This window comes from Eurytemora carolleeae, unplaced genomic scaffold (genome assembly GCF_000591075.1).
Source record: "Eurytemora carolleeae unplaced genomic scaffold, Eaff_2.0 scaffold6, whole genome shotgun sequence".
NCBI lineage: Eukaryota > Metazoa > Arthropoda > Copepoda > Calanoida > Temoridae > Eurytemora > Eurytemora carolleeae.
In genome coordinates, this window is record NW_019396148.1 from 145092 (window position 1) to 165110 (window position 20019).

General features: G+C 33.4%; 2 protein-coding genes across 2 annotated transcripts; both read left to right on the top strand.

The window, feature by feature from the left end:
- The first annotated feature begins 1096 nt into the window (after positions 1-1096).
- On the top strand, positions 1097-5933 carry LOC111696441 (malate dehydrogenase, mitochondrial). Its single transcript, XM_023466043.1, has 6 exons — positions 1097-1232; positions 1513-1738; positions 2366-2580; positions 3165-3313; positions 4467-4712; positions 5715-5933. Exons 1-6 carry the CDS (start codon positions 1133-1135, stop codon positions 5787-5789), a joined length of 1011 nt encoding a protein of 336 aa, XP_023321811.1. The 5' UTR covers positions 1097-1132; the 3' UTR covers positions 5790-5933.
- A 30-nt stretch (positions 5934-5963) lies between these two features.
- Positions 5964-17286, top strand: LOC111696439 (uncharacterized). The gene is made up of 13 exons (XM_023466042.1): positions 5964-6222; positions 8753-8839; positions 10288-10338; positions 10556-10615; positions 10902-11003; positions 11288-11368; positions 11708-11808; positions 12471-12575; positions 13626-13788; positions 14218-14471; positions 14900-15033; positions 15715-15772; positions 15832-17286. The coding sequence occupies exons 1-13, from the start codon at positions 6025-6027 to the stop codon at positions 16904-16906; spliced, it is 2469 nt and encodes an 822-aa protein (XP_023321810.1). The 5' UTR covers positions 5964-6024; the 3' UTR covers positions 16907-17286.
- Positions 17287-20019: the final 2733 nt, after the last annotated feature.

Consider the following 20019-nt stretch of genomic DNA (forward strand, 5'->3'; position numbering starts at 1 on the left):
TAAGCAGTTTTTTACTTTAATAATGGACTTATGAATAATTATGTTGACAAATATTTGATATAAATTTAAATACTTAGAGAAAATTAAATTCACCTTTTTAGTGTGTTTAAATATCAATTGATAATATATGTCTGACCTTGGATCAGGTCGATCAGGTTAAGCTAGATAAGTAGAAATCAGCTGTTTACAGGATTTCGCCATTTTCTTCATGGGTCTGCCTTTCAGACTTCATTTTCAGTTATATCACTATCAGGCTATCAGCAGTCTTGCATAATTACTGCCTTTTTAGCTTATTAGATATCTTTACTACTAGTATTCGGTTTTATTGTAGTTCAGCAGACCTTACTACCTTTACTGCTTGTATTCAGCAGTAATATTGTAGTTCAGCAGACTTTACTACCTTTACTGCTTGTATTTAGCAGTGATATTGTAGTTCAGCAGACCTTTATTCCTTTACTGCTTGTATTCACCATTAATATTGTAGTTCAGCAGACCTTTACTCCCTTTACTACTTGTATTCACCAGTAATATTGTAGTTCAGCAGACCTTTACTCCCTTTACTACTTGTATTCACCAGTAATATTGTAGTTCAGCAGANTCCGAATAATTGAACCACGGTTTACGAGAATTTTTCTATTAAAAATAAAACGCTTCAACAAAAAAACGCTCAATAAGAAACATTTAAAATGAAGGAAATCTTTTTGATGTATAAATATAACAAATGATATATCGTTGTTTACACAAATTTTGACACTACAATATCTCATTGTTGAAAAATATTAAAATTAACTGTCCACTCAATACCGTACAAATATATGTACTTAGGATTAAACCCACTGTACTCTATGATACCAAGTCAGTCATAAGGAAACATTATTCGACAAATTTCACTGTACAGTTAAAACCTAGCCAGGCAAAATTAGGAGAGTTATGCCCGCCCCCTGGTTTTTTCTTAAAAGAAGCTTGTCGACATTTAGTATAAACAAAAACATCAAAAAACTTTGGAAGATGGGAAGTGATTAATTTTCATTAATGTTCTGATTTTTTTTGAACAAATCTTCGAAAAATGAAGTAACAACCTTAATATTGCATTAACATTTTATTTATCGAAATATTTTGCAGAGGTCCAAAGATGTTTTCCAGATTCCAACAGCCTGCTACCACCCTCGCCAGAGGACTAGCCACATCTTCCCCCAATAATGTCGCCGTCGCTGTCATGGGCGCTTCCGGAGGTAAGATAGAAAATATGTAAAAAAAATGAACACTTCTAATCACTTTGCAACCTGATGTCTTAGAACTTTTAAAAGATGAGTGCTGGATCAAATAGTTTTAAAGAATCAACTTATTAAGATTTTCTCCCATCAGGTTGCTAAGCTACAGGGACTAGAAGATTAGAGTTTGTGGTAATTGTAAAACTCCTTTGTATCTCTTGTTTAACACAAACTTATCTAAATCGGGAGTCTCATATCCAAAGAAAATGGGGTTTAATTACTTCAAATTTCTATCTTTCAGGAATTGGACAGCCCCTGTCTATGCTGTTGAAACTGAACCCCGCTGTGACCAAGCTGAACCTGTACGATATTGTGCACACCCTGGGTGTGGCCTCCGATCTCTCCCACTGCGAGACCAAGGCCACCGTCACCGGATTTGTCGGCGAAGATCAGCTGGAGGCATCTTTGGTCGGAGCGGAGATTGTTGTTATTCCTGCCGGAGTTCCAAGGAAACCAGGAATGACAAGGTTTGTGTTAGTTTCAGAACTCAGGGTTCTGTTTTATGCATAATCTCCCGGCCCCTTTTCAATAAGCTTTAGGACTAACCCTAACTATCCAAATTGATTTCAATGATATTTACTTCTCTTGAAAGATCATGCCATTTTTTCCCTCAAGATTCAGTCAGTGAAATTTTACGCGAAGCGTCTCAGCATAAATTGAAGTATTTGTCGCCATATTATGATTTAATAGGGCAAAAATTAGTTGGGAATTTCCTTTTCTAATCCAACAACTGTAGAAGTTTCAAGCTCTGAAAACCATATTTATTTTAAATATGTTCTTTAATGACGACATACTCGTATTTTCCTTGTACTCCTAATTAAACAAAATCATCTTTTAAAATGGAGAGTATAGACTCCACCAGAAACAAGTATAATGAAATAATATGCAAATTAAAAAGTTTACTGCTGATGCTGCCGATAAAACGTTTTTCTGAAATGCAAGCGAGCGTTATTGCCAAGGATTTTGTTGTTTCCAACAGAAAAATTATTTTTAGAATACCACCTAGCATTTTGTTTCAACATTAGTAAATAACAGAAATTAAAGACGAAATTTAATTAACAGTTTTCTGGTTTTCACTTCATTTTCTTGTCTAGAGATGATTTGTTTAACACCAACGCATCTATTGTCGCCAAGCTGTCTGCTGCTGCCGCCAAGGTCTGCCCTGACGCTATGATCGCCATCATCTCCAACCCCGTCAACTCCACGGTCCCCATCGCTAGCGAGATGTTCAAGAAGGCTGGAACCTACAACCCTAACAAGGTTTTCGGAGTCAGCACTCTGGATGTTGTCAGAGCCAACACATTCATCGGTAGGTGCTAGTCTCCACAAGGTGTCACTAGAATATAGCGTTTAGTAAAGACGACTTTCGGGCCGAAATCCCTTAGAAGGAGCTGTTCAACATTATTGAAAATTTCACCTCACCCCCCTCCCCCCGGCCCCTCTATTTTTACCCATTATGTGAGGTTATTAATTATGACTTCCGAATAATTGAACCACGGTTTACGAGAATTTTTCTATTAAAAATAAAACGCTTCAACAAAAAAACGCTCAATAAGAAACATTTAAAATGAAGGAAATCGCTGAATTTGGGTTGGTTAGGAAAATTTTTCAAGTATGGGAAGTTATCATTCTGAGGAAATGATAAAGACCCATCAAAAATAAATTTGGGGGGGGGGCGGGGGTAATTCATGAATATTTATTTCTGCTGCATTATATTTATACTAAAAGTAGGGATCTCTCGATTGTCAGTTTATTAATTTGTCCGATCAAAGCTCTGGAACTCCTTGGCCGATTTGCCTCATATTTTGATTGGGGACCAAGATAGTTAATATTATACAGCTTTCGGTGGGGTTTGGTGGAGAGTGAGCTTTCTTTAAAGTACATGTTGTCTAGGTGAGAAGAAGGGACTGGACCCTGCTAGTGTAAACTGCCCTGTTGTCGGTGGACACGCTGGTATTACTATTATGCCCCTGATCTCCCAATGCACCCCTGCTGTACAATTCCCAGCTGATGAACTTAAAGCTCTCACTGAGAGAATTCAGGTATGAAATGATTAGAATCGAAGTAAAACATTTTTTTTATCAAAATTTTTTTATTATTAGGCAAACAAAAATTTCGCGGATTTTATGAAAAACTTTGTGCTTTTTCAAAATTTTCAAAAATCTAATTTTGTTAGAGGCAAATTTTTAAAAATTCGATCATCCCTAGATCTTCCCGGATCACGCAATGTCCCATAAAAAAAATTGGGCCCGATCGGTTCAGTCGTTCTGACGTTTATTGTATACAAACAAACAGACAGACAGACAGGCAAAGCATATTTTTCTATTATTATAATAATGTTTAATTTAAAAGGGGCAAAATGCGTTATTTCATATGACTCCATTTATTGAGTGGCTTTGTTTTAAAAAATGAAAACCATGTTTTTCATTTGTTGTTTTATTGTGGGTTTTCTTTTAAAGTAAGTAACTTCTGCTCCAGAATCGATAGATAAAATTGTCGGAAATAAGTTCTTTTCAAGCTTTAAAAAAACGACGAAATCTTCCACATTCTCCGGGCAAATCAAATACTAATGATTAATCAAGCATAACTATTCTAATTACATTCATATCAAGATCATTTTACGGGGATCAGAGCAATGCAAATGAAATAAAATAGATTTTAAAAAAAAACATTAGAAATAGTAAAAGTATATATATTAAGTAGCCGATTACATAATCTGTAACTTATTGATTGAATGATCTGGATCTAAAATAGTATGTGGTGCCCTAGATCCAGGATGCCAAATAATCAGTTTCTAGATTTTAGAATTTTTACAACTTTTCTATTATTTTCGTGACGTCAGATTTCCTGTATGTCCTAAAAGTATCTATAATGGATCCCTGCACTGGAATCCAACTGAAGAAACATGAAGAATAAAAGATGTATAACTTTATGTTCGTTTCGGGATCCGGATATGTATCAAATTTAACAAAACCGAATCAAGCTTTAACATTAATATTGCATCACTTTTTGTGAATATTAACCTCCCCCCCCCCTCTAAAAAAACCAAGGTGCAACTTCTGTTTATAAGTAACTTTTTGAAGGGCCAATTTATTTAGCATTTGAATTTGTACCCCTAGAGAGAAAAATAATTCAAAATATTATTTTTAATTGAAAGTATTCGTAGTTTATTGATTTACTAACTTCCTGTTCAAGGATGCTGGTACCGAGGTTGTGAAGGCTAAGGCTGGTGCTGGCTCTGCTACTCTTTCTATGGCCTATGCTGCGGCTAGATTCACCGACTCCCTCATCAAGGCAATGAGCGGACAGGAGGGTGTTGTTGAGTGCGCCTATGTTGCCAGCAATGTTACCGAAGCTAAATACTTCTCCACCCCTCTCCTCCTTGGACCTAATGGTATTGAGAAGAATCTTGGTCTTGGAAACCTTACTCCATTCGAGCAGGTACACTAAATATAATATATATATATATATATATATATGTCAATCTTAGCAAACGATAGAAAATGTTCTAAGACTTTTTTAAGAAGATATTTATATATTATGCTACTGAAGAATGTCCAACAATAACCAATCTTAATAATCAAAAGAACATGTTCTAGACTTAAGTATAGAGACATGGATCAAATTTATTAAATCTGGTCTGATTACTTACCTCTTTATAATCTAATTTTCTAATCCTTAGATGTTTGCTTAGGGGCATGTTTATTTTGAAGAAGGGCGTTGATTTTCAAATATTTGAGTCAGAAAAATAATTTATGCATTAATTGGAAAGTGTTTTCTTTATTTTACTTAATTTAATATCGTAAACAAATATTCCCTTGAAATCGGTTACTTTTCCTAATTCAGCGAGAAGAAGAAAATAACCTTAATATTCCTAATATTCTTAATGGGGGTGGGGATTTAAAAAAAAATATATTCCCCTTATATTGTAGACAAAGAATTTTGTTGGTTTAAATAGTTTAGAATTTCAAAGATTCACACGATCAGGTTGCTAAGATATAGGATTAGAAAATTTGAGTTTTAGGCGAGTAATCACTCAGTTTCTTCACTGAATAAAATAAAAATTACTTTATATTGATTTAAATTGTATATTATAGAACTTAACTTCGGTATGAAATAGAATGAACGCATTTCAGCATTCTTTTGCGCTGTTAGTTTATTACAATAGAAGTAATTAATGTTACATAGAGTAAAGTAAACCATGGTCATTGTTTAATCAGTTCTAACTAGAAATCACTAATCAAATACTAGCTGAAAACTATTTGGATTAAAAATTTACCTAAGTACTTGACATATATATTAATTATGAAGAAAAACCCTAAATCAAAATTGTTTTGTTTTATCGAAATAAAATGTTGCCAGTCCACTTATAATTTTGTCTAGGCTTAAACCGACAATACTTGTAAAACCAAGATTTCTCAAATCAATTTTATTTTTTTAAAGGATCTGCTGAAGGCATCTCTACCGGAGTTGAACGGAAGCATAAAGAAGGGAGAAGAATTCGCCAAGAATTACTGAATCCCTCCCTCCCCTGATCCTTATCTCGTAGTAATTCCGCCTCAAACCCCCGTTAAACCATTGTGATTCCAACTAGTTTTCAAGTAAACTTGATCCAGTGAATGTTTTAAACAAAATCAATAAAATATAGATATAAACCAAAAATTCAGACAAAAATAATTAGTATATTTCAGATTTTTCTTGTAGTCTATTTATTAATTTAATTTGTTCACTTTTTTTAAGAAAACGGATAACAATGGGAAATCGGAGAAAGAAAATGTCAGATAAAACTGAAATTACTCCGGACTCGGGGACGGATCGACGATCAAAATCTAAATCTCAGTTTAAGAACAAGAATAGGACTAAGAAACGTTCTGGAAAAGACAGAAAGCAGCAAGGTTTTGTTGAGACTACGAAAGGAACCTGTCAATTATGCAAGCGAAGCACCATACAGGAGCAAATAAATTGGTGGTTTAAAAAATCCTCAAATTAATGTTTTACGAAAAAATTCTTACTTCATGGTTTTATCGTCACTGAATACTCCATACTCGATTTCTTCGCTAGTCAAAACCGGTTTAGAAATAATCAAAAATCTGCAGCAAGAAAACTAGTCGTATAAGTTTTGCCATTATTTTGTGGAGGCAAATAAAAATTGCCAAAATCAGTTAAGGGCGCTTGAAACCATCCAAATAGTCTATGAACGTATTAAATCTACCAAAAATAGTGTATAGGTGCATAAATGTTCATAAAATCGTATATGGACGCGGTAAATCGTCAAAAAAGTATATGGATTATTGAAGCATAAAATCTACCGCTTAAAGCATCTTTTTGTGACATTTTTTGAATTGCGTCGTGCTCTTTGGGAAATAACTTAAGTCTGTTATAACTATATTTCCCCTTTATTGTAGCGAACCTATAGACCATCAGGATTGCAATAAAATTGGTAAACATGATCACGAGAATTTTCGCTGGGGTTGTTGAAGACCCAGAGCTTCATGTTGATATTATCCTGTGTGAAGTTCCTCTCATCAGAAAAGAACGTGAGCGTGATGCCCTTATTCATGTCGTTCAACACCAAAGGAGTCTCTGAACATTTTTATCATCTAGGAATGCGCAGAGCTTTCAAGGGAGCGCATGTTCCAAGTTCCGTCGTAGACTTGCGGCGGAATAGTTCTTATTTTGTTCTTATTATCTACATTATCCAAATTCCATTGTTAATCATATTTACAACGCTTGATCTCAATATCCATGTGAAAACTTCTTAGTCTGATAGATAAGTGATTGATCCTTTTATTTAAGTTATCCCTGCAGGGCTAAAAGATCACTACGGGATATCGGATTAATCCGTATAGTTAGTGGCCGAATTTAAAGAATTTGAGCTGCGGTTTAAATTTAAGCCGCGGCTTAAATATGGTTGGTTCCACTGAAAATTGTAAAATGTTTCAAAATTTAAGCCGGCGCTTAATTTAAATCGGGTTTTGGCAGATTTAAACCGCGGCTCAAATTCTTTAAATTCCATCTCAGATATTCACTAAGATAGAGATCAATGCTTGATTCAGAGATTCACAACTCAAGTTCTAACCTCCGAATGCACTTGGAATAAATGGAAATTAACCGAATGTAAAGTATTTGTTAGGAATTGGAATGGTTAAATAAATCAAGAATTAGGAATTTGAATAGATTTGATTGGAATTAACTTTTATCGTTACAAAACTGATGAGATTTTAGTACTTGCTTGGGGTTGTAGATTCAGATAGAAAAATATTTTGGATTAGAATGATATTTAGTTGGAAATATTAAATAGAAGTCTATTACTGAATGCAAATGTAAAACATAACCAGAGAACTCGGTTTTGGTTTGAAATTCAAGAAGTTATGATCATGGGATAATAATAAAAAGTATAATAAGATTGCAATATTAAAAATTGCGTTAAAATCAATGATTCGGATCCGTTGATCCACATTATTTTGGCTTCCTGGATCCGGATCCTTTAAAATATGCGGATCCATCCAATGACCCGGATCCAATGGGGGCAAAATATCTACCAAAAACTGCAAAAAAATCTGTTGCTCTATAATCAAATCTGGATCATGACCTGGATCCGGATCCGAATCCATTAGTTTTCTAGTGCGGATCAAGGATCCGGATCCACATCATAATTAAATGGATCCTATGTACTGGTTTAAATGGGCTAAGACAAAGTTTTGGAAGAATCTAATAAATAGTGGTTGATTTGGATTAAACTTTATAAAATTAAATTGAAAATAGAAATTACAAATCTATACCTGCACTTAACAAACATTTATCAAAAACTTGAATGATGTCACATATTCAAGCAATTTGTTTAATAATACCTTTGTTGCTGGTTTGACCTCTCTTAGTCTCGTTTATAACAGGGCTACCCACATAGGACGAGACGACTGTACGGAATTTATACATGTCTTTGTTCACTAATAAAATGTTCCCTGCAGCTTTAGACACAATGTTGTAATTGCCAAATCATTAACTATGCCATTCATAATTCAAAGCAGAAAGCTAAGTGAAACTATGTAATCGGCATATTAAAAGAGTTTCATGTCGTTATTATATTCTTATTATATATTAAAGTCTAAATGCAGAAATAAAATACAGATAACTATCTATAAAAATAGTTACAGATTGTTTACCATAAAATCTTGTTTCATGGAAGAAAGGAACTTCTTGTTTCCAGTTCCCATGACCCCTCTTAATCCTAAGATCCCTCTAAATCTTGAGTTTCTTCCCTGGAACCCTTTTATGCATAAAAGATTGGTTTTTAAAGTTGTTACTTTTGAAAGAGACGAGTGTTTTCCAAAATAGTTTTGTTTAACATGTTTAATATTTTTTTCAATATTTTAAAATCGGGCAAAAATTGCATACCCTGCCTGACCAGCCTGACGCTTTATGCCCGAGCTACAAGTGTATCGGTCAGAGTAATGACACACCGCTAACTTGTTTGAATCCAGGATCCACAGAACTCGCTGAACAGAGGGAGATTATTTACAAACAAGAACATAACTGTTCATCAATTCTGTATGTTCTTCTCAACCCAGGTTCTGTTTTACTTTTTATTCCTAACAAACTTTTTAAAGTTACAAGTTAACAAGTAAACAAAGAGAAAATGTTAATTGCCAGCTTCTCTTTGTTTTCACGTTTATGTGTATTGTGTATTGTGTAACCACATGCTGTACCAGACTCACCAGACCTGTAATGCTAGGATAATTTCGGTATAATTTGTCTCATCTTATGGAAAGGACTCAGTAAACTGTGGAATAGGAAGAGAACTAAAGTAAAGAGTTTTAATAGTCCTATAAACTTTAAACACAGAAATTGTGCAGTGTACCCAGACCCATTTCACTTAAAGAGTTGATTTTCAAGATATAAAACTTTTTGCTCTGTAACTACATTGTAAACACATAAGATTGCTAAAATGTCGTCTACTTATTCCATTGTAAAAAGTTTTGAGGGTCTATCAAGTGACCCTTCAGATTAAAAGTCACAACAAAAAACAATTCTCTGAAATAATATTTTTTAGATTTCTTAAGTTTTGCATTTTTGAAGCATCATTTAAAGGGTAAATGCCCTATTCACGGGATGACCTAAGAAACCTTTGTCTGGGAAGAAATGATTTTCATTTTCTATGTTTTAATTGCTAACAGTTCATCATTTTCAGTTGCTGCTTCTCTTCTTATACTCCCCCCCCCTCCCGTACATTAGAGCGACAAGGCGTAAATCGACAGAATTTAATTCCTGTTTAAAGATAGAAAACCAACAACATCCTTCTCATTGCGACTCAGATAAAGGCTTGAATGGTTCTATTTGAATCGAACGTGACAACCTCTTTAAAGTAATAGACTTAATTTTAAATGACTCCAGTCTCCATTTATAGAGTATCATGTATTTTATTACGGTACTCATAAGACCTTTATCTGAGCAATATAAGGAATATGTCGTGGAGAAGTGTTGAATTTCTCTACTGTTGCATAACTTCACAATTTACTTTTTGAAAATAATCTAATTTTAAGATATGAAAAGAGGGATAACTTTGCATAAATTTTGCACAGACTATTGAGTCTAGAGGGTGCCATTGTGAATAGGACATGCCACTTATTGACTAAGAGGGTCACTTAGAATTATGTCTTCAGTTCCTTCGAGTGTCACATATTTAATTTAACTCTCGGTTATGGTACTCTTTGGTATTCTGAAAGCTATATTAAAAGCTTAAACCCGAGTAAAATCTTAGCTCAGAGTGGAAGCAGCGTGGGGCGGATAATTAAGGATTGAAATTATCCTGTGTTTAGAGGAAACAGTGTGGGGCGGATGATGAAGGATTGTTATTATCCTGTGTTTAGAGGAAACAGCGTGGGGCGGATGATGAAGGATTGTAAATATACTGTTTTTATGGAAGCAATGGGGGCGGATGATGAAGGATTGTAAATATACTGTTTTCAATGGAAGCAATTGGGCGGATGATAGAGGATTTTAATTATACTGTGTTTAGGGGAAGCAGCGTGGGGCGGATGATGAAGGCTTGTTTGGATTTCTACCTCAGGGACTAAATTTAACAAATAGCGAGAAGTGTAGACAAATTGAACTGTTCCTCTTCAGCGTAGGGTCAAGCTAAAGAGAAACGGTTCAACTACGTTTACATGGTTTAACTACGTGTATATGGTTCAACTACGTTTACATGGTTTAACTACGTGTATATGGTTCAACTACGTTTACACGGTTAAACTTGTTCTCTATTTATTAAATCCGTGATCCTCAAGGATATCTTGTCAGAAATCAGGAGAGGAGATCAACTAAAATGCGGAATATGCGCTCTCAAGGAACCCAGATGCAAACTTGATTATTTTCTAAAATTGTTTATTTTAATGATATTATTTTTTTTATAAATTAAAAGTTTGGAAATGTTTTTGAAAAACTGCAGAATAGGATTACTAACAATCAAAATAAACAGTTTTCAAATACAATCAGACAAAGCTGTCAAGGGTACAGGTGTGAATCGGGCATTGTCATCTTTTCATGGAGGGTTAATTAAAATTACACTTACAGAGTGTAGCCCCTTTATGGGTTCAAATATATCCTTTTATTTCAGCTTTGCTCGGTTTTCAGGGAGCGACTATAGAATGTGGGAAGAAAGGTTGCAAAAAAACTTTTCATTTCTGTTGTGGATATCTTCGAAATTATAAATTTGTATTCAAAAACACCTCTAAGGTAGTAAAATTAATCTGAAAATGAAACTAGTTTTAAAATGTATGTTTTATACAAACATTTTTAAAACTTATACACATAATAGTCAGTTAAATGTTAGCAAATAACTAGGATTTGTGAAATTAGGAAAAAAATTAATTCTTTGTTTTTAATCTTTAACTTAATGATAAGGGATGTTATTACGATCCACCAGTGAGAACGTTTGAGCCTTTTTGCTATACAAATTTTGCGTCTTTGTCCTTTTTTTTTAATGATAATCTTTTATTTTATGTTTTTGAACGAATCAGGCCTACTGTACTGAGCATAGTAATTGGAATAAACCTGGAAAATCTGAAACTAACCTGGACTGTCCTATCTGTATGGAAAAGGTTAGCCTTGTTTATTCTTATTACAGAAAAAAAAGTAAAAAATCGTACAAAGAGTATCTAGAATTGCGCTATGAAACCACAATAGAAAATAATCAGTTTTCTAAAGTTTAAGCATTAATATCTAATGCATACTTGATCAGAGAAAGCTTTAAAGGGTACCGTTGTGAATCGGACATTGCCATCTTTGCATGAAAGGTCACTTTAGATTACGCTTACAGTCCCTTTAAGCAATTTGGTTTCAACGACAGATACGGTTACTATCGTGCTAAATGAATTTGTATTAGGTTGTTAGTGAACTATGTATCAGAACTGCCTGCTGTAATCAATATCTTGTATTAGGTTGTTGGTGAACTATGTATCAAAACTGCCTGCTGTAATCAATATCTTCATCATTCATGTATTCAACAACTAGCCCTCACTCAAGGATCATATCATTTCAAGTAGGTTCTAGTCGGAATTCAAGGGAGGATTTTATACGTTAAAACAAGTTCTTAGGATCCGGATAAGTTGTATATTTAGGCTGCATAGTGCGAAGATCCAAATCCGCTAAAATTTGATATCCCGGATCCAAGGGGCATGTTTGCTCTCCAAATACAAATCTCAATTGTTCACTAACGAGAGATTATTAAAACTTCTTTATCTCTGAATGGTTTCAGTATAAAAATAAGCGGGGGAAAATAGAAAATAAGCGGGGGGAAATAGAAAATAAGCGGGAGAAAATAGAAGATAAGCGGGGAAAATAGAAAATTTGTGTTGGCATTTTTCATTCGTTAAATATCATTAAATCTTGAAGAAATGTCCAAGACCTGTATCCGAATCCTTTATTTCCAGGGGGGATCCGGAATCAATTCCGCATCAAAATTTAATGTATCTGAAACACTGGTTCAAGCAAAAAATGCTCTTTTTAGGGTTATGGCTCTGGTTTTTTAGCATTAAAAGCATCTAAATGCAAGGAAAAAGAATTGATAAGATTTTATTTATCTTATAATGAACTCTTAGAAAATTTCTGGGCGCTGCCTTTACATAAAAGGTGTTAATTTTGAGTTTTACCATCTTGTTTTTTGTTTTTAATTAACAACCTTTATTTAGTTTATATTTGCAGATGTCCACTGTGTGCTGATACAGATAAGTTTGAGAAGAAATGTTCTGATAGTGGAATATATATCCCTGTACAAGATGCCAAATGGGAAACTGAAGACTATTTCAGGTAAAGGAATGCAGTCTTTGCCACAAAATCAAATAATCTATTATCTATATATTTGCAACCTGATCGTAGAAACCTTTGATATTTTAAACTTAGTTTGTTTGATACCACATAATTCATAGTTTGAAATAAGGTCTATTGGTGTGCAAAGATATGGGGATCAGAAATTCAGAGTTTGCGGCAGAGTTTGTTACCAAAGATCAAAACTCAGTTCAAGCATTTGTTCGTATCATCTTCACTTTTTAATTCTACAGATTAAATTAATTTCTATTGGATATTCCGTGGTTGTCGTATTACCATGGAAGGATAACTAAAATTGAGGTGTCAAATTTAAAACTTGTTAGCGGTAAGCTATTAGTTATCGAGATTAAAATTGTAAATTAGTCACTTAAAAGTTTCGACCTTGGAGTTCATGTGACGCTGCAACTTTCTAGTGACCCTTAAAAAATAAAGTTTCATTAATGATTGACATCAGTACACTTTAAATCTAAAATTTTTAAATGCATCCACGATTTAAAAAATTAATTAAGTGCGGCCGACGACTTTGTATCTTCAGAGCTCAAAACTTTAGAATGGGATATCCTTAATCCCAATCGGTTAATTAATCTGGAGATTAAAAACAAGAGGAGAACAAGCATTATTTAATCTGGAGATCAAGAAAAAAGGAGATCACGCATTGATTTTGATATTCACCATTCTGAAGTTTTCAGCTCAGAATAGATTATTTTTAAAAAACGATCACTGAAATTAGTTATGAATTTAGACTCATAATTGGCAAGCATTACGTTATTGTCAATCAGGGTAAGGTTTAGTTAATCGTTTATGGTCCTAAAAAATGAAGAGCTACTTTACCAATACAAACCATTCTTGGAAGAAAATTGCTTAACATTGTAATCTTATGTAAACTTGTTTCTTTTTTACCTAATCATTGAATAAGCCATTAAATGATCATATTCAAGGCGAAGACTTAATATAACCTCGGAGTCGCCAAATTTAAAAAGTTTCGAGTCCTCTGTACAGTCTCTTCCTTTGTGGGTAACCTTGTACGTTCAGATATGTGGATTACCCTGATTTAAGCTGTGTTGCGTCCTCCTGCTCCTGCGAGGATGGGGTAGGACGGAGTAGGATCGGAACTGTCTGGGAACTCATGAAATGTGACAGCTGTGGAGGGAATCCTGTTCATATCCATTGCGGAAACCTTGATATGCATGCTCCGGTAATTTATCCTAATAAAACCAATCCATCTAATCACCCTATCGGATTTTAAGTGTAAAACCATTTTGATGGTTATTAAACCGTTAAAACTGACGAGGGTCAACCCAGACCGAAATATATTTTCAATAAATGTGGAACTAACATCTACTTTTTTTTACTCTACAGTGTATAACCATATTTAAGTTTTTTGAGCATTAATTTTTGATCATTAATTGTATTAACGTCTCAGATTCAATAAGAACGTTATTTTTTTGTCTTAAAATAAATCTTAACACTTTTTTAAGCTAGTTAAGTATTTTATTTTGTATGACTGCTATTACTATAAGTAATTAGGGACTTAATATAAAGTTAAAAACAGTTTAAGCTCCTTAATCTTCCTGATAATTCTGAACAATTGTAAAAGTCACATAATTTTGAGTTATTTTTTCAGGATTACATATGTGACGATTGTAACGTCGACCCTGAACACTCTTCTACATTCCCTTTGCAGACCTTAATGCGAGAAGGTGAAGAAAACGCTACGTTGGATTCTCCTGTTCCATCCTCTAGAAGAAGAATCTACTCCCTGAACAGGAGTCTCAGAAGCAGCTTGGAGAACAGGAAGAGGAAGGAGAAGAGAAAAGATCTGAAAACCAAGAAACAAGAGAACAAGGTCGTTAGTGGAGAGGAGAGTTGTGTTCCACGGTAAATTTTAATTTTTTACCTTTTTATGAATTATTGATTCTAAATGTACTGATGATTTATTTGATTTACCTAAACATTGCTAAGGTACTGGAGTAAGGCAGATGGCATTGGGTTAAGAACAATCCCCCCTCCTCCTCATCATTGAATCAATTCTTTTTGATAAAAGTTTTTATTGGAAACATTTAATATTAAAGATGTTTTAAAGGGTTTTCAATATCTCATTGGAAGTATTAGATCAAAAGCTGTTTTTCTGAAAGCTATTTACCTGACAATTTTGTACCCTTCTTTAAACATTAGAATTATTAGATGTACTCCTGAACCCTACATAGTTGGAGGGTTAAAACCTATTTAAAGAAAACGCCCCCCCCCCCCCGCCCCCTCCTCATTTCTCAGCATGATTTGTAGGGTTTATCATCGTTTGATTTTAGAAAACGGAAGAAGAGAGGTTCAATTGAAGACAACCCTACTAAAAGAAGAAAATATCCTGGTTTAGAAGAAGATATTCTTGTTCCTATTTCTTGTCCTGATTGCGCGAAAGAACTTTTCTTTGAATCAACAATGGGTAATTATGTAGTTAAAGGAATTGAGAATTTGCCACAATTTAAAATTTTATAATTCATATATCTTTACAACCTAATGGTGTAAACACTTGTTATTTCAAACTTTGATTTGATATTTTATCTTACAGAGTTTAAAATAACTTAAGTCTATGACATTGAGTTGAAAAGCTACAGGGATTTGAAAATCAGAGTTTTTGGCAAAGACTCAGTTCCTTTGTGTGGACTCCATTTATTGTTTAAAATAGTCAAATGAACTTGAAACACAGTCATTGTGTATTGTTGTGTACACAGACCTATTTCATACTATGATTTGATTGTCAAGCTATATATAGTTGTAACACTGTTGGCTTTGTAAAAAACATCAAGTACAATAAAGTACAGTAAATTTTGTCCTTCAATCCCCAGTTCCACAGTTTTTTGGGCTTCACTGTATGGCCAGAAATATAAAACTTTGAACTTAGCAACCTTGAATTCATAATTAGACGGATTAATTCTTAAACATAAAAAAAACTATTTTTGATCAATTTTGATGCTCCATAAAATTGACGAAAAGTTAATGAATTAAGATTTCAATAAAAAGTAAAATCGACCTTCCTTGCTATACATTTTTATGCATTAATAGATTTCTACTTTTATACATATTGATAATTTGATTTTTAACTACTCACATAAAAACTGTTTAGAAAAGCACATGAAGAATATGCATGGAAAGACTATAAAACTGCTGCAAGCAAAATCAAGGTATCATATTTGCACTTAAAAAAGATCAATATTGAATTAGCTCAATAGTTTTTTTTTAGCTTGAATAGAGCTGTGGGACGACCGAAAGGGACTAAAAATAAAAAAAGAGGAGTAGGCCAAGATGGAGGAGGTACAAAAGGAATAAGAGGAGTAGGCCAAGATGGAGGAGGTACAAACGGAACAAGAGGTGTAGGCCAAAATGGAGGAGGTACAAAAGGAACAAGAGGAGTAGGCCAAAATGGAAGAGGTACAAAAGGAACAAGAGGAGAAGGCCAAATTGGAGTAAGTATAAAAGAAACAAGAGGAGTTATAGGCCAACCTGAAGAAAGTACTAAAGGAACAAGAGGAGTAGGCCAACCTGAAGAAAGTACTAAAGGAACAAGAGGAGTTGGAGGCCAACCTGAAGAAAGTACTAAAGGAACAAGGGGAGTAGGCCAACCTGAAGAAAGTACTAAAGGAACAAGAGGAGTTATAGGCCAACCTGAAGAAAGTACTAAAGGAACAAGAGGAGTAGGCCAACCTGAAGAAAGTACTAAAGGAACAAGAGGAGTAGGCCAACCTGAAGAAAGTACTAAAGGAACAAGAGGAGTTGGCCAACCTAAAGAAAGTACAAAAGAAAAGAGAGGATCTAAACGTGACAAGATTGGTATAGTCCAAAGAGAGCCAGCAACCCCTCGTCAGTCTAGTCAAGATCAAGCCACGCAAACAGAAATCCCTGAGTTGTGTTTTATCTCTGTTGAAACGTATTGTAGTGCAACCAACCAGTTGATTCCAAGCCAGGAATCTCCAGACGACAAATATATAGAAACTATAACAATCACTGATGAAGATGAAGACCTTGATGACTATACTCCTTGGTCTGAGAGAGTTACCAGCATTGTTATTCAGGAAAATAGTTCAATATTTATTGATTCTGATGATGAGTCTCGAGCTGTGGAAAATATTAAATCAGGAAGATGTTGGCAGGACGGAAGAGTGTCTCCTGTTGTGGAATTGATAACTCCAGATGTATTCTCAGAAGTAAGAGGTGGAGAATTCTTTATTAATGGTGATACAGCTAGGAGTAGGACAGTTGAAAGAGAAACTCAAGATAATGATTCGGAAGAAATTGAAGTTATCACTATTAATGGTTGAAATAGTAGCTGAACCAGAGGCAGTATTTTAACACAGGAAATGATCATCAACGTAAATACAGTTTTTTTTTTTTTTTTTTGCACCAATAATGTGATTCAAGAATAATTTAGAGTATCTTTATATTGAAAATTGCATTGAGTGCCAAAGTAAGATTATATATTTCTTTTGTTCCTTCTGAATGTTATCTTTAACGTCAATACCATTTGTTTTTTATCATTGTATTTTTTGTACAAATTATGTGATCAAATTATTAAAAGATAAACATATTTTCTTTTTGCATTAATTAATAAAGCAAGATATTTTTGATCTTCAACGTTTATACCATTTTTTACATGGATAATACCCAATATTGTTTGTACTAAGAATATTATCCTATTACCAAAAAGATCGTATTAGTTCTAAATTTCCATTTTAAGTACAAAATCATATCGAGATTTTTTACCAACAATGTGATAAAAAAAATATTACAAGATAATCTAAATCACAAAAATTTACATAATATGTTTGTTTTGTCATTTTTTAACGATTATTCAATTTATTTCATTATTACATGTTATTATGTTTATTTGGATATTTTAACACAATTTCTTTCACAATTGCATTTAATAAAAGCTGTTATTTTTTTCAACAATAATGTGATAAAAATACTATGTTTATTTTGATCTTTAACATTTATAATAAAACTGTCTTTTTTCATTGCATGCTTAAGCAGCTGGTCATTTTTTAACCAATAATTTTATACAAATATTAAAAAGATTCATATTTTCGTAAATTTTCATACTGTCTCAAACCAACATTTTTCCACATTCAGTTTTTAATGTTTATACAATTTTATTAATTTTGGCAGCTTTTTTTTGTACGAACAATGTGATCCAAATATTGAAAGATCATTCTTGTATAGTAAAGCATCATAAAGTACCAATGCAAGATATTTCCTTGATTTGATTTTTAGTCGAAGCAAGTACTTTGATCCAAATATTTGGCAAAATATATTTTCTAAATTAACTATTTATTTTTAATGAGCACCATGATGTTAGAGAACAGCTTTCTATTTAACCGGACTGAGCTGAAAACTTTGGAATGAAATATCCGTAATCCCAATCGGCTAATTAATCTGAGCTGGGAACTTTTGAATGGTGGATATCGGGATTAAGGCTTGATCCACTCTTTTTCTTAATCTCGAGATTAAAAATGCTTGTTCTCCTCTTGTTATTAATCTTCAGATTAATTAACCGATCGGGATTAAGGATATCCCATTCTAAAGTTTTCAGCTCTGGAGATTAATACCAAGGGGAGAACACGCATTATTTAATCTGGAGATTTAAAAAAAAAGGAGGAGATCAAGCATTCATCTCTATATCCACTATTTTAAAGTTTTCAGCTCTGTCGTTATATTTTAAGTTACCTTCTATTTAAAGACGAGTATGCCTGAATTATGAAAATAAATGTTATAAAGCTAAACATGGATATCTCCTTTTATTTACAAGATAAAGGATTTAAGGGTACTGTTGTGAATCGGGCAAGCCACTCTATAAATAGAGAGTAACTTGAAGTTATGTGATTTTTGTAGATAATTTTAATTCATCCTTTTAATGAAAAAATGCATCTGTCTGCATGAGAAGCACCTTTTTAAATAAATATATAGGCTCGTTGTTTTTAGTTTTTCGGAAATCTCGGATATTTTATTTTGCTTTTAAAAAAGAAAGGAAGACCGGCGCCTATGAGGCACAACCAATCAGTCTTCCATATCCTCATTACTTTTTCAATGGTTAATTTAGTGTTTTTAAATTGAGATTTTAAAAGTCAAGTTATGATATATAGGTATCTTTATAACCAAGTTTTCATTTAAAACAATGATGATAATTTTAAATGTCAACTTTCCTCAAAAATTGTGCCTTTTGACCTACCCTTGTAAATAATAAAAACAATGCAACAAAGCATGTTTTGTGCCCCCAGCCGAAAATCGCGTTATTTAGTAAGAATTACAAAATAAATGTTTTTGTTTGGAAATCTGTAACGCTCAGGGTTTGACAGAAAATGATCCGACTTTTCTAATTTCTTCTTATTCTCCTGTTACTACCCCTAACAATTTGTCCATCGCGTAAAGGGACTTTATCTGTTGCAATCTCTAAAGCAGTTCAACAAATCAGCACATACATTATTTATCTTCAGTAAGATTTTAAAAAAATTCGTTTTAGTAATCTTTTACCCATAATGGCTGGAATTTTTGAAAATCACAATTTAAAGAACTAAATTTACCATTTAAAAATAGTAATTAACGCTGAAAGACTGAATTGTTTTGGCATGGAAGACTTGAGGCTCAGGGTGGGAAGACATACAAACTAATTGTGACATGGAAGGGAAATAGATGTGGCTCATGGACGCCTGCCTTCTCCAGCCATGGGTTAGAGAATTTCAAGCAGTTGCCCAAGGAAGTTACGTGCACTTCATTAAATTACAAGAAGCGAGAGATTAGTTATTTTAAAGTTAGGTTAGGTTAAGACAGGCTAAGGGGCCAAGCACCGCGGCAAGAACAGGCTTTCTATCTGTCCTGTAGTTCAACGCGGCATGCGCAGTAACTTCCTTGGGCTTTTATGGGATCTACAATATTTGCTCCTTTAAGATGAAGTCAGAATAAGAGAGAAGTTTTTCGTTTTTAGTTAAAAATTGTTTGTATATTTCATCTTATTTTATAGTACTAAGAATGAAGCCCACATTTTAAAAGCTTATCGAAACACTACGGTATTTAATTAAATTTAAAGTTTATTGAAACACTATGGTATTAAATTGAATTAGAAGTTTATTGAAACATTACGTTATTTAATTAAATTAGAAGTTTATTGAAACACTACGGTATTTAATTGAATTAAAAGTTTATTGAAACACTATGGTATTTAATTGAATTAGAAGTTTATTGAAACACTACGGTATTTAATTAAATTAGAAGTTTATTGAAACATTACGGTATTTAATTAAATTAGAAGTTTATTGAAACCTTACGGTAAATAATTAAAACGAGGATTGTTATTTACCTGGCTAGGTCGAGTACGTACATGGTGTACCAAAATAAATGGGAATTCAGTGACGAATTCGATATCGTCTTTGTTATGAAT